The sequence below is a fragment of the Micropterus dolomieu genome, linkage group LG08, assembly GCF_021292245.1.
Source record: "Micropterus dolomieu isolate WLL.071019.BEF.003 ecotype Adirondacks linkage group LG08, ASM2129224v1, whole genome shotgun sequence".
Classification (NCBI taxonomy): domain Eukaryota; kingdom Metazoa; phylum Chordata; class Actinopteri; order Centrarchiformes; family Centrarchidae; genus Micropterus; species Micropterus dolomieu.
In genome coordinates, this window is record NC_060157.1 from 22316806 (window position 1) to 22330526 (window position 13721).

General features: G+C 39.4%; 1 protein-coding gene and 1 long non-coding RNA gene across 3 annotated transcripts in view; one reads left to right on the plus strand and one right to left on the minus strand.

The window, feature by feature from the left end:
* The window catches only part of acot7 (acyl-CoA thioesterase 7), a 65223-nt gene that overhangs the window by 27457 nt on the left and 24045 nt on the right, over window positions 1–13721 (minus strand). Inside the window, exons 4-7 of one of the 2 annotated variants that reach the window (XM_046057596.1) lie at window positions 13582–13673; window positions 13132–13246; window positions 12554–12568; window positions 12294–12380 (exon numbers count right to left, since the gene is read on the minus strand). In XM_046057596.1, coding sequence (XP_045913552.1) covers window positions 12294–12380; window positions 12554–12568; window positions 13132–13246; window positions 13582–13673 — 309 coding nt within the window. The remainder of the gene's footprint in view (window positions 1–12293; window positions 12381–12553; window positions 12569–13131; window positions 13247–13581; window positions 13674–13721) is intronic. The other variant, XM_046057597.1, reaches the window with a different exon arrangement.
* Window positions 1–13721, plus strand: part of LOC123975821 — a 34723-nt gene that overhangs the window by 3111 nt on the left and 17891 nt on the right. The window lies entirely within an intron of this gene.

Below are 13721 nucleotides of genomic sequence, written 5' to 3' on the forward strand. Positions count from 1 at the left end.
ACAGCAGGCTGCTGCTATTCAAAGCCTGCACTGGTCGTGTCTGAGCATGTAACACTTAATGGAGATGGATCTTGACCTGACAGGATGATGAAACTGAACGTAAACATTTACATGGCGCTAAACATTTCAATTAAATTTAAAGACACCCTACCTGAAACACATCCATGAACTACGCTGACTTCAAGAACAGTGACAGTGAGCAGAGAGGAAATGTCAAACTTATATAATTTGGGATGGGAGCTAATGGGTGCTATAACAAAGCCACTTTGTATATAACACTGTACACTGCTATAATCACTCTTTTTATATTAAGAAAGGATCAGATGACTACTTGTATGTGAAAGGGTCACTGATACTGATGAACCCAGAGAGAATTATCAACCAGCCAACTGTTCTCCTCATACGGACCTTTATAGCAACTTATAGCTAATTGTTTTAGTTGACTCTCACCACTATCATCAGTACTGTTATCAGACACAGCAGGCAGCAATTTTTAAAATCCCTCAACCTGCATAGCACCAAATGACAGACAGATAAAGTTAGCACCTAGCTGGTGAACATAGTGGAGCATTTAATAGCTAAAGAGGCAGAGCTATTTCCAACTCCAAATTAAGACTATTGTTTCTCTGTATCTGTTGGATGTGTTAATAGCAAAAAATGTTTTAACATATTCTCAATGTCACCTTAAAAAGTGATATGTCAGTGGTGTGGTGTGTGTAAAGAAATCTGTTACTGTAGGTTTAAAGAGGACAAAGTTACATTTTAAGACCATTATTCAATCTAGAATATGAATACTAACATTCATATGTTGTAGTGTTACGTTATCAATTTCTTTAATCAACTCCAAAAGTGTCAACTGAGGCATGAAGCCTAATTCCCTATTGTTACTACTGAATTGCACCGTCTATGGGACTAACATGGTTCATTGAATCTGTCATTTCATTTTCTATCATCTGCTTGTATGGCAACCTTGGTACCAAAGAGAAAAATGTCCTGGCTCGGATTATTAAAGTGGCCGGTAAGATAGACGGAGTTAAGTTCAGCAGTCGGAATCATATATTCTTTAAGCAGGTGCTTACAAAAGCAACAGCCATTCGCTTTTTCAGAGAAATATGTTGTATTAAATTACATGATTGAATTGCTTGCTTTTAAAATAACATCAAGGCATTTAATTTCAGTTTGTAAAAATAATATATTATTTTACTGTTCCTACTAGATCCATAACAGTACAGTTTTATTAAATAATTACACATTAAATCTAAATGTAGCATTTAATAAGATGATCTAACTGAGCTAACTAAGCTGCAAAACAATATATTGCCTTTTTCTACAGAAATATAATTGTTTTTTGTCTTCATCTCACAGCCTTGGCACAAAATAGCAGCTCTAGTAGCAGAAGTCATCAGCTGATAAACTCTGATGATATTAATCCTAAAAACAAAGTGACCCTGCATTTTGGGGATTTCATCTAATTTGTTCTTCCATTTGCGAATATTACATGGTAAGAATGAGATTACATTTTTATTCTGTTTCACTGAAATGGAATCAGGGCTCTTATCAGAATGAAACGATCTTTAAGAGGTCATCTGATGTAAATAAAGGAATCATTAGGGACGGAGAGAAAGCCCCGCTCAGCATGCTGCGGGTATGAACTGAATGCTAATGTGCTAAATGGCTAGACTCAAACAGTCAAGCAGATTCTTTTATGACATGCCATGAACTTTGTAACTTTGTAAGAAAAGAATAAATAGAAATGTACTGATGACTTGGTTATTTGCGGTTCGGACTGTGAATTTTGAAGGGATTTTGAGACTAAGTGGGCTCCTGTGGTCTTGTTCCCCGGCTCCCTAGTGTTAGCAGCTCTCATGTTCTTCACTGTACCACACTCCTTTAAAGACTTCCCACGGCCTAGAGTAGCTATAAGCAGTAAAAAGCTCCAAGTTTGGGTGTTGAAAACACTGTTGTTTAGTTAGTTCTGATGGCAGAGCTGAGAGGCAATTATACACAGTAACTGATAAAGGTTTTCATTATCTAAATTGTTGGATTTAGTTGCTTATTTTTCCTCTCTCCGTACTTGTCACATTGTGGGAAAAAGCTTTAGCAATTCCCCAAAATGGGTCATTAGCATACTTCATCGTCAGCAGCACAGCAACTGTATGTGAATGCAGATGTCTACTCATTTCAGAGAGGAATATGAACATTTCATTAAACTGTCAAAGGGAAATGAAGGACTAATATGGATGTAGTGCATTGTGGTCTGAATTTCAGATTAGTGTAATGTAGAATGTAGATAGCGTACAGGTCCTCCTACTCAAACCTTAGTTCAAGCACCAAATCATGGCAAGAACGGTTTAACTATAAGTGCAATGTGCACTTTTTCTAAACCATATGCTAATCTTCACCCAGTTTTACTTTTTGTTACCTTAACTAAAACTCCCCCAATCAATATTTTCTAGACTAACAATGAATCGAGTCTACATGTAACGTGAAAGGGGTCACTCACAGTCACAAACCCACAGAGAATTATCCCCCCAACTTTGCAGTTCTGTGCGCTTTTTAACCTCTCTTAGCTCAATGTTTTGATTTTGTACATATTACTGTGTGGTTCAGTCTCATAGTTTCCAACAGCAGGCAGCCATTTTCAGCAAAAATCCTGTGAAAACCCACTGTTGGGGTCAAGACAGTAGAACATGTAGCAGTTTAACAGCCAGATTTGTTCCTCAGGAGCTGGTACACAGCATAGCTAAAAGGACAGTTAATATGTGATTTCTGTCAGGTGGACAAAACTTAACTCGAATAAAATTTTGCTCTGTCTCTTGAAAGTGTAAAGCAGCAGCTGTTATCCATAATAACTTTAAAAGGCAATTATATGCCAGGCTTAGTTTGTCTGTTTGTTATAGAGTTCTTCTTACCCCAAGTGGCCAACAATTGATTAATACAGGTTTCAAATGTTAATCCTCAAGAGAAGAAAAACAGCCTAATCTTAACCTTTTTCTTGTTCCCTCTAAACATAATGCAATATGTAAACATCCTGCACACAAGACATCTACTAACACAAAACCCTTTAAATTCCAGATGATCGTATAATTGTCTAATCTTACCTGCTTAAAAGGCCTTATATATGCGTTTAACAACACATTCATGTAGACAGGCACTGCAAGGCATGCAGCACTGGTCACACAGGTGTGTACCTGGAATATTCAAAAGTATATCCACTAGGTGGCAGATCATGGATGAATCATTCATGGCCAACACGGGAACATCTGCCTTGTCAACTTCTGATTTTGCACAATGTTAATAAAAATGATTAAACTCTGGGAGGTTGCAATATTGTTACTATTGTTAATAGCGGCAGAAAAAGCTGCAGCAGCAAGACATATTACATAAATGCAGGTAACTGCGGACAAGCACCATTTGTTTCTTTTCAAAACTTCCTGCCATTGTTGTTCAATGTCGGCTGCTGACCTTGCCTTATATCCTTATTTACTAGCCCCATGTGGCATGTGCTAAATTGCATATTGCAATTGACAATATAGCATTTATTTCTACCAGGGTTCCAAGGAAGCGCTGATTCATGTTCATTTCACAAAAGAGAGATTGAGATTGTGTTGGATATTCAGTTTATCCGGTGCACTAGAAATCTGTGACTAAAATGTCGGGCTAGATCAAGCGGAAGACTGTACTGTCCTTCAGTATCAGAGATGCTTGTCTTTATTAATCACTACCATCAGTGGAACTGTTAATGCAAAAAAAAAACTCTCCTTGTACAGTCGATGTAAAAGGTTGAAGTGAGGCTCAATGTGAGACTGCAAATGAGGACAAGCAAGGCCAAGACAGCCCTGGGCCTGGCGTTACACATTCACAGGGTGACATGGCACACTATGACTCTCCCTTTGCCGTAGGGTGGGAACTCGAATGCAGAGTGGGGGTTGGGTGGGGTGGAGTTGGTGTGTATGAAGAGGAAAGACAGCTCCCTCCAAATGGGGAAAAAAGGGCAATTAGTAACCAAGTCCCTAGTACAGCCCAGTTGGCCACCGGGAAGAATACATCTGTGATTAGATTCCTTTTGATGATTTCCCCAAATCTTCTCGCACAATGCTGTCCATCAGCAGCAGGCATGAGAACAATGAGGGGAGTCTTCCAGGCAGCTCTTGTCACCCATCAACCCTGTCTACTAACTTCAAGCCCTTTTAATTAGAACTAGCTTAGACATGGCAAACTTTGTAAGGCACCCACTGATGTAAGGAGGAGAGAGTGCAAGACCAAAAGATATCGACAGCGAAGCATGCGTGACCTCTGCCTCTCTCACATATTCTCTCATCTCTTCCTAAACTTACTCCTTCCATCTTTGAATCTCTAGTACTGCCCTCTGTTCCCTGTTCTTGCCCTTGGCCTACCTTTGTCCACCCCTCCCTTTCTCTTTCTGTCCTTCTCATCCCCTGCCCAACAAGTGCTTTAATAGTGGACAGTATCAAATGACTCAAACTGCCTCCTAATGAGTTGTTACTATAGAAACAGCTCCTGTTAACATTACTGCCATGCAGCAAGCCACCCACATCTTCATGGAAAGTCCCATAAGCTGCATATATTTGGTATATTGTATTATTCCAGCTGTGGTATGCTTTACTAAACACCTTAACGAATTGGTGCGTGGCTTTAAGTTCTGCAAATTAGAAGCGAGCACTGTCATGGTTACTGTTAAACTGTAAGCTCCATGCACACCACAGGCCTGGGAAAATCACTGAGACATAATTCCTGTAATGGAAATTCTGTCAGATAAAGGGATTTCAGTTAAAATGCACCTCTGGCTGTGATGGTAAAGGTCATCGGCTCCTGCAAATTAATTTTCCAAATCTAAACCTGAATTCAAACCTAAGTCTTAAACCTAAGTAACGTAACCTATGCTGTGTAGGCTACTTGGGGTATCTTTACAAATTTTAGATCCCCTGATCACAATGATTGACTAAATGTCTTGATACAAATGATAAATATGTTCCAGGCTATTTGTGCAGCTCTGTGAGCCCTTAATCATTCAGCTTCCTATGCCTCCAGCTATATGCCTGCATCATTACATGAAGACCATGTTACTTTGCAGACAAACCCGAATCAGACTAGTTTCCCATTTACAAACAACAGAGGATGCATGTGCAGCTGAGGAGCAGAAAACACATTGCTGATGACCATTTTCTGCATTTAGAAAAAATACAATTTGCTACAAAAAAATATGATTGCTGTTTTTTACTACAAATATGTTGTGGAAACTCAGCCTCCCATTTCCTCAATTATTTTTTACAGTATGCCTCACAGTGATAGACAATTGACAGCTTGTTGGTACTACTCAACTTATGTGTCTGTTTCCTCCTGTCCACACAGAGAGTGAAATACAGGGTTCTGTACACCATTCTTTGGGTTGTTGTGTTGAATCAATTTGATGCATGTTGTTAAAGCTGTTTTTTCTCTCTTGTATTGATTCTATGTCAACATTTAGCACGAGTAAACAAACTCTCCATTCAGTTAATGACTGGTATGAACGTGGTGACTGGTGAGACTGCTCTGTTGTGTTTTTGGTTTGGGGTCATTAAAGCTCCTCTGGCTCAGACATTCAAGTTTCCTTTACTGATTTTTCTTGCATATAACTGAAACCCCTCGACCATCCTGGAGTTTGGGCTTGCACCACAAATTCTAGAAGTAAGGTGATTTTTTAACTGTTCTTTTTTTTGTAACTTTAAATGTCTTTTAGATAGTTACATAGATCCTATGACGCATGTACTTTGCACAGTATGTCATGTGTAAAGCCTATTTATAGACATAACTTGATTGTAGATCAAGTTTCCTGCAGCTTTAATGATTGTGGTAGCAATATGGTCAATAGTTGTTTCCTCAAGCATGCTGACATTTGTGGGTCTGTCCTCCCAGTGGATGTTTTCAAAGGCATATTTGGTACTATGTTTCAAGCTCTGAGATCTGCTAATGATTATCCAGGCCTCTACGCCATATGCCATATCAATACACTATATACTAGACTTGCACAAACCAGGTATTACCAGGTACTCTCATTGTTTACATAGAGATTTATGGTCCTAGTTTTTATTTATGTATCAGTTATTACCAGTATAACATTTTTATACATTTTTATTACTTATTACTATGTACCTCTTTATATTGTTTTTGTTTTGTGATTCTTATGGGTGATTCTGCTGCTTTAACTCCCTTTCACTTTGGGATTAAAGAAGTAATATTCACTCTACCATTAATGTTCCTACAGCTTTAATGGTTGTGGTGGCAGTATGGTCAATAGTTGTTTCCTCATTTGTGGGTCTGTCCTCCCAGCGCATGTGAGAGAATATTCAAAGGCATATTTGGTGGTATGTTTCAAGCTCTGACACCTGCTTTGTTTTAGTAGGAGCCTGGTTTTCACCTGGATCTCTCGATAGTCAAAGACTCTTCTCCTGAGTCTCTAAAAGGTTCCACCAGTCTAGCTGATTCAGTATTTTCTTTCTGAATCAATGTTGGTTTTGGAGGAGAGATGGCTCGAAGTAGTGGTAACCATCCACACACGTACACACACACTCCTTACAAAGGTCGATCACACAAGCTCCAGTGGACATATCCCTGTCTCCCTGAATTCCTCTGTCTCAGACAGTGACATGTTTATATACCCACTGAGCATAGATCAGGGCAGAGAGCAGATAATAAAGAGCCACTGTGATGGATGTGTCCCTGTGCTCAGGCAATCCCTGGCTCAATTCTGTCACGCACACACACACACACACACACACACACGCACATGCACATCCTGCATTAAATCTTTGCTCATCAACTACTTTGTAAGCACATCTGTATTTTCTCTTCTCTCTCACATGCATAGATACATGTGAGCAAGTGTGCATCCAAAGAAAACACACAAATGCAAACATAAATCGGTGATGTTTTTACACACACGGACAACCATTTGCCGATGCTTTTTTTGTATTTAAGTATTTTAAATAGCAAATCTTCAGAAGAGGCCAATTCAGCAGACTAACCACAAAATACACATCACAACATCTAACACTGTGTATGTAATTTTGATTTTTCTTTCTTTCTTTGTTTTAATCAGACTGCAGTGGTGTCCACCTGTGGCAATCAACTGCTGTTTCCATGGAAACAGGTGGTACACTTCCTTAGAACATGAGGGAAGGAGTGGAGCGAGTAAAGAGAGAGGAAGAGAGAGCATGAGATAATGAGGAGAGGTGGGCAGTCGCTAAAGAAAAAGCAACAAAGAAAGGAAGGAAAGTAAGAGAGCGAAAGAAAAAGAACGTTGATTTAATGGGCATCGTGGTGGGCTCAAGTCGAAGTTTCTGATCCTGTGAACTCCAGCATTTAGAAAATTTCCAGGCTTTCGTTTAACACATAGGAGACTTTTATTACATATCAAGTATCTTTCATTTGAGCAGCAACTGTACAGTTGCAGGCCTTGAACTCACAACATCTCTCATTGTAAAAATTTAGGGTATTTATCAGAAATGTTGTTAACACAGTGTGCAGGCTATTCTCCTTTCCTGCTGCTAAGCACCTGCCAAGCAGTGCATGTATGTGTTAAAGTTTTTAAAACGCCTGCTGCCAAAGCAATATATAGGAATAAAAGGAATTGATTGTGCTACTCAAGTAATTAAAAAAAGACATTTTAATAATTGAAATGTTGGATCATCTACAGTCCTCACTGTAAACATTTTTCACAGAGACTATTTCTTCAGCAGAAAGTTGTTCCAATGAATTGTGTTCACGAATCTCAGAGACGGATATCTCAAAACCTAATTTATCCGCATGGTTTGATACCACAAGAAGTAAGTGGGAAAATAGAGTTTATTGTGATTAACAGGATGTATTTACCTTTTGAAGACAAATATTTGAAAAATGACTTGCTAAATGAGAAATGTGAGCCCACACAACGCATACAATACAATACATTGTATTAGAATTAGCATCACTGATATCATTTTTAAATCTCAGGCTGGATGGATGTAATGTCACATTTTGGCCCTGCTATTATCATCTGCTGTCAGTCAGTCAGGATTTGTCGGTGGAATATTTAAGAGGACCTAAAGAGATGGTGTTTTATAGAGAAAATTATTCAGTGCCTTTCCAATATATGTATAATTCATGCATGTGTGTTCTTGAATGTCCATGTGTTTGTGTATGTGCTTTATGTCTCCTTAAGCTCAAGCTAAATAGGCCACTTTACCACACCACAAAAGATGTATGACTTCTTCAACTTCTCAGTTGCTTTTCTCCAACAAGAGTATATAGAGAGAAGGGGGAGAGAGAGAGTAAGACACAGTTAGACAGAAAGTGAGAGCGAGCACCCTGGCTGCCTGACCTGACTTGGTTATGTAAACAAAATAAGTGTAGTGAAAGCAGCAGCAGTGAACAACAGGGAACATTGCCTAATGAGCAATGGCATGTACGGAGAGAGAACGTCGGTCTATATGTGTGTGTGTGTGTGTGTGTGTGTGTGTGTGTGTGTGTGTATTCTAAATTACCCGCATGCTTGTTCCACATTTCATTTTTAATTGGACAGATTTCTCAGCGAGCTTGCCAAATTAAAAAAGCAACCATGACACGTGCGACACTTATCTGTCCCGCCCTGCTCCCTCATCCTCCTATCCTGCTGTCCTGTCCTATCTCCTTTTCATTGCCTCTCTCAGTCAACATCTCTCTTCTGTTTTCTTCCTCACTATCTGGTGTCTCTCTGATGGCCTCTTTACATAGCTGACCTCAATAGAAATGGCAGCGTGAGACAGGAATATCCTGCCACAAACAATATACCTTGACTGATAAAAAGCATCTGTTCTGCGCTGATAAAATGTTGGATTTGTTACAGATGCAGCCAGAATGGTTTCCAGTGAGGATTTGTTTTTTCATGTTGTTTGGGACATCAGATAACCAGATTTTTGGTAACGGGTGGATAAACCATCAAATCTGGATTTACACTCGTTAAATGAATTGTTTATCTTGCTTTTAATCATAGTTTGCTGCTTTCTGTACTGTTTGCCCAGTGCTTTGCCATTATTTCTACAGTCCTTTGTCAACTTTGTTTTTAGAAATCTGTATTAAATCCAGAGGCGGGGGCATGGGGGGAATAACAAAAAAATAACAAGAAGCTTTTATCTTATCTTTGGATATTTATTAAAGGTACAATGTGTAACAATTGAGACTACTCTCCACATGATGAAATAATACATGCAAAAATAAGTGACAGCATATCACCTATCAGGTCATAACTGCTGCTAACTGCTGATAGCTAGTTAGCTCAGTTAGCCGTGCAACAGAACAGGGTTCATGGCTGGACCAGGGCCGGACCGGGACCGAACACAGCCTGCGAGCCTAACGGAGGCCAGTTAATACAGTACCAAGGTGATTTACAGTGGCTCTGACCAGGACTCTGACTCCAGGGACGACAAAGACACGGCGGGTTCAGGCGAGGACAAGAAAGGCATGAAGCGGGAGAGGATCGAGAAGGAGGTTGAGCATCAGGAAGGCAGCAACAGCATGTAGAGCCAGAATATTTTCACATCTAACTCATTGTTAGAACAGAGGAAAGACTAACCAGAAAGGTTTCAGTGAGTTTTACTTTGTTTTGTGTCAAGTTTGATTGAAGTGTGTTTCACAATGAGTTAACAAGGCATAGTTGTAGAAGAAACTTGAATTCAGTAGGAGTACATTTTCCTGTAATGTGTAATGTAGCAAACTCACCCTCGCACACATCTCCCAGCTGAAACAGGGGAAAGCCCGGAGTTAAACTATTGGACTATCACCTCAAAGTGGTATTACGAGACAGCATGGGCCCAGGCTAGCTTGTTAGCATGCTAACTCTATTAGTTATCTCTGCACCACAATACATAGATGTGACATAACATCAGAACTGTTACTAATTGACATTTTGTTGATGATCTTTATGATGATCTTAGTTCATTTTTTGAATGGTTTAAACAAACAAATCTGGTCATATCTTACACATTGTACCTTTAGGGCTTCATTTTTCAAAATAATAAAAAATAGTATTTTAAACTTAAAGATGACTGAATAAGCCATGTCTGAAATTTTAATGAGGTCAAACAATGAGTCACAGAGGGACAATTTAAGCCTATGAGTCGTCAAGCTTGTCAGTGAAGCACAGAATTGGAAACGGCATCAGCTCCATAAATTTCTGTTACAAAGGCCTTCTTTTTTCTATTACTTGTTCTAGTTGACTATTTCCTGCTTTATCCTTGTCTTTCTGTTCTTCACCATTACAGCCATGCTCATAACAGCACAGAGTGCTGTCAATGCAAATAACGCAAAACTACAACAAGCCGAGCAATTATTTCAGCAGTTATTATTCAACACTCACTACAATGCCAAGTATTCACCCGCACTCACAAAAAATGTGAGGCATTACAGAACCTAACGACACATTTCTATTCTCACTACCCTCATCCATTCACTTAGCAGAACATAAGCACTAAAAGCCATAAAAATTTCTGTCAAGGACATTTCACTTTGGATTAAATTCAGCAGTATTTTCTTATTCTGTGCGTCCGCTGTGTTCCCACAGGACACGCTGCACCAACACACAGTCTCAGGGTTAATGCCAAAGGCTATTTAAACTTGGACAAACATTGTGTGCAATTCATAAGAAAACCACTGAAAGAGATGGTAGATACTGTAAACACACATGAATGTGTTCTGTATAGTACAGTGTGTGATTGTGAAATGTTCACTTCTTACAGATGATTCTTTCCTTACCTCAACTTCTTTGTGTAGATATCGTCTTGTCCTATATATTTCTCTCCCTCAGCCTAACCCTCTGTGTCTTTCAACCCCTTTCTATGTGTTCTCTGCTGTTGATGTCTCTGTTTCATCCTCTCCACTGCAGAGTATCCATACTGTACTGAGGCCGTGAGGTCTGTCCCTGCCTTGAATACCAAACAGCCTGATGCTGTTCATGAGCTCTTTGTTTCACATGTATGAAAATGACAGATACTGTGATACCATGTGGTTTTATATTTGAACTTAGAATAAAACAGCAGTTGTAAAATTTTGCTTTGCATCGATCTGAAATACTGTGTATATCAAATAAAGTTCACCGATCCATGCTTTGGTGAAGTCAGTGTATTAGATATTTGTTATTTTGCATCTCTCCCTTTGAGTTATATACAAGTGTGTTTATTTTCCAGATTGAAGCAGGTTCAGCCATGGTGTGGAAAACACATGTATGTAGCCAATCATGAGACCTATAGTATATTTCCTGCAAGATTGCTACAATGCAGCTTCCTTGTAATGCAGAGTCCTTGTATGGACAAATATATACAATTCACACTGAACTCATCAGTCTGTAGCCTATTCTTTCTGCTAATAGAGAGTACAAAGGTTGGACAGTCTAAATAGTGGTAAATGCCAACGCACTGATCAGCTTAATATGGAAGAAAATTGCATCCTCTTCTCTCAGCTTGTTTTCATGCACCCTTCCCTGCATTTTAGAAAATATTCCAGTAACACATAAACCACCCTTTGTTTTGAAAATTTTAGTCACTTGCAAACACTGAATGAAGTTATTTTTGACCACTAGGGGGCAGAGAAACTCAAAAACAAACTCACAGAAACACAGCCCTGAGAGACTGTATTTCTGATTTATTAAGTGCAAACCCTTTAGCAAATAAATGCATACTTTCACATATTTGCACAGACCAACATGAGCATCATTTGTAGTTGTGGCTCTGTCCACCAAAATTAAGCAAGTCTAGTACTCACTGGCTTTACATCTGGTTTTATCCACAGATGCCTGAGAAAAATATCAGGAGCTGCTAGATGATTGACTTTCTTCACCAGTCATTGGTTTACCTCAGCTCTCTGCTTTCGGGAAAAATTACTCTGAGCTAAATGTGGCTGAAAGCTTTTTAGAGCTGGGTGTGAGAGAGGTGGATGTAAGTTCTCATTGGCTTTAACACTATGAGTGACACATCTCATTTTGCATGTAGTCATTTCATTCATCGCTAACATCAATTGCCAGTTAAAGATTCTTCATTTTTCTCAGCAACATGTTATGGACAGACTCTGGAAACAAAATTCAATTTCAGTTCAATTCAATTTCAATTCAATTTTATTTATATAGCGCCAAACAGTTATCTCACAGCGCTTTTCATAAAAGAGCAGGTCTAGACCATACTCTATGATGTTATTTACAGAAGCCCAACAATTCCCAAATTCAACTGTCCACCTAAGTAATAACCTGCTCAACCTAACGTCTGGAAATGAAAAGAAAACAGACTCACCTCCGTGAACATAGCTGTGCAGTGTGCAGTCAGAGGGGCCCACCAAATGGATCAGACTGGATTGGCTGAAGCCAACAGTGTGTTGTTCTGCAATGCAAACACGGGGGATAAATGCAATTTTTGCAATGGAAAAGCTGCGTGTGTGTTCTGCTCATGCAAGCGAACAGTGACAAAAACGACATGCTTCTATATGCTGCTACCGCCCCCCACCCCCAAAAGTCACTGTACTGACATGCAGCCTGCCGAGCAAGTTAACATACCCTTTGGTGGATCTTCTGCAGTTGAGTGAACGTGACAAAATTACAGAATTAGCTTTCAATCTTACAATAATTGGCAAATATGCACGTTTGAATGCACAATAGTACACTGATTACTGAAACCACATGAGGGATACTTCACTTAGTCCATAGACAGTTGCCATTATTTTATTTTATTTTTTATTATCAGAGCTAGCTAAAATAAAGATAGAGAATATTTACTTTTAACTTAATGCTACAGTTCATTATCACAGCAGGTAGTTGTAAAAGGTACAGAAATGGAAATACATTCATTGGCACAGCTGTCTTGTATTATGTTCACATGAATGTTCTCCAGTTACTAGTGTAGTTGTAGTGCCTCTGTGTTAAGTGGAGGCGTCACAGTATTTCAGGTTAAACCATAATGACCACTTTTGATGACGTTTGCATCAATCATAACAGACATAAGAAAGAATTTCTGCTGAGATGTGTAACGTCTTTCAATCCATCTGGGATCAAGAATTTGGTTTACAACTCAGATTTCTGTTGTATATTAATTGCATGTTAGGATTTGATTTGAGCCCTTTGTGGCAGGGTGTTACCTGGGTTGGGCGGAGATGGCACCATCTCTTCAATTCTCGCTTTGGTCTCCAGTCTCTCTATCTTCTGAGCCTCATAGCGCTTTCTGCCCTCTTCCTCTTCCTCTGCACTGGCATACTACAAACAGAACGTATACAGTATGAACACATGCACAGGTGTAGGTGTACACTTCCACTCAAATATCTGTCTCTGCATTGCTGCATGCAGTATAAGTAAAATATTTTACCACACCGACATTCAAGACAAAGTGAAATTGATTTTTCACACCGTTAAATGTCAATATTTTTATCTTGACCAGACGGCCTCTCTCATGGATCCCCTCTCGGTGACCTCTGGTCATGTCATTTCTGATATATATGGAGGGGCAGAGTTAGATAGAGAGAGAGAGAAGCTGACAGGTAAAATGCCAAACTTCGGTCCATGAAGGTCAGAGCAACAAAGTTTCCATGTACCTTGACGGGCGGCACCTCCATGATCTTGTCGACATTCTGCAGAGAGCAGGGGACGTACCACAGCGCTGCCTTGTTGGCCAGCTTTTTGGCACCTGCAGTCACAGAAAAAAGGTTGAATTCTCTTACCGAGGAAAATGTCA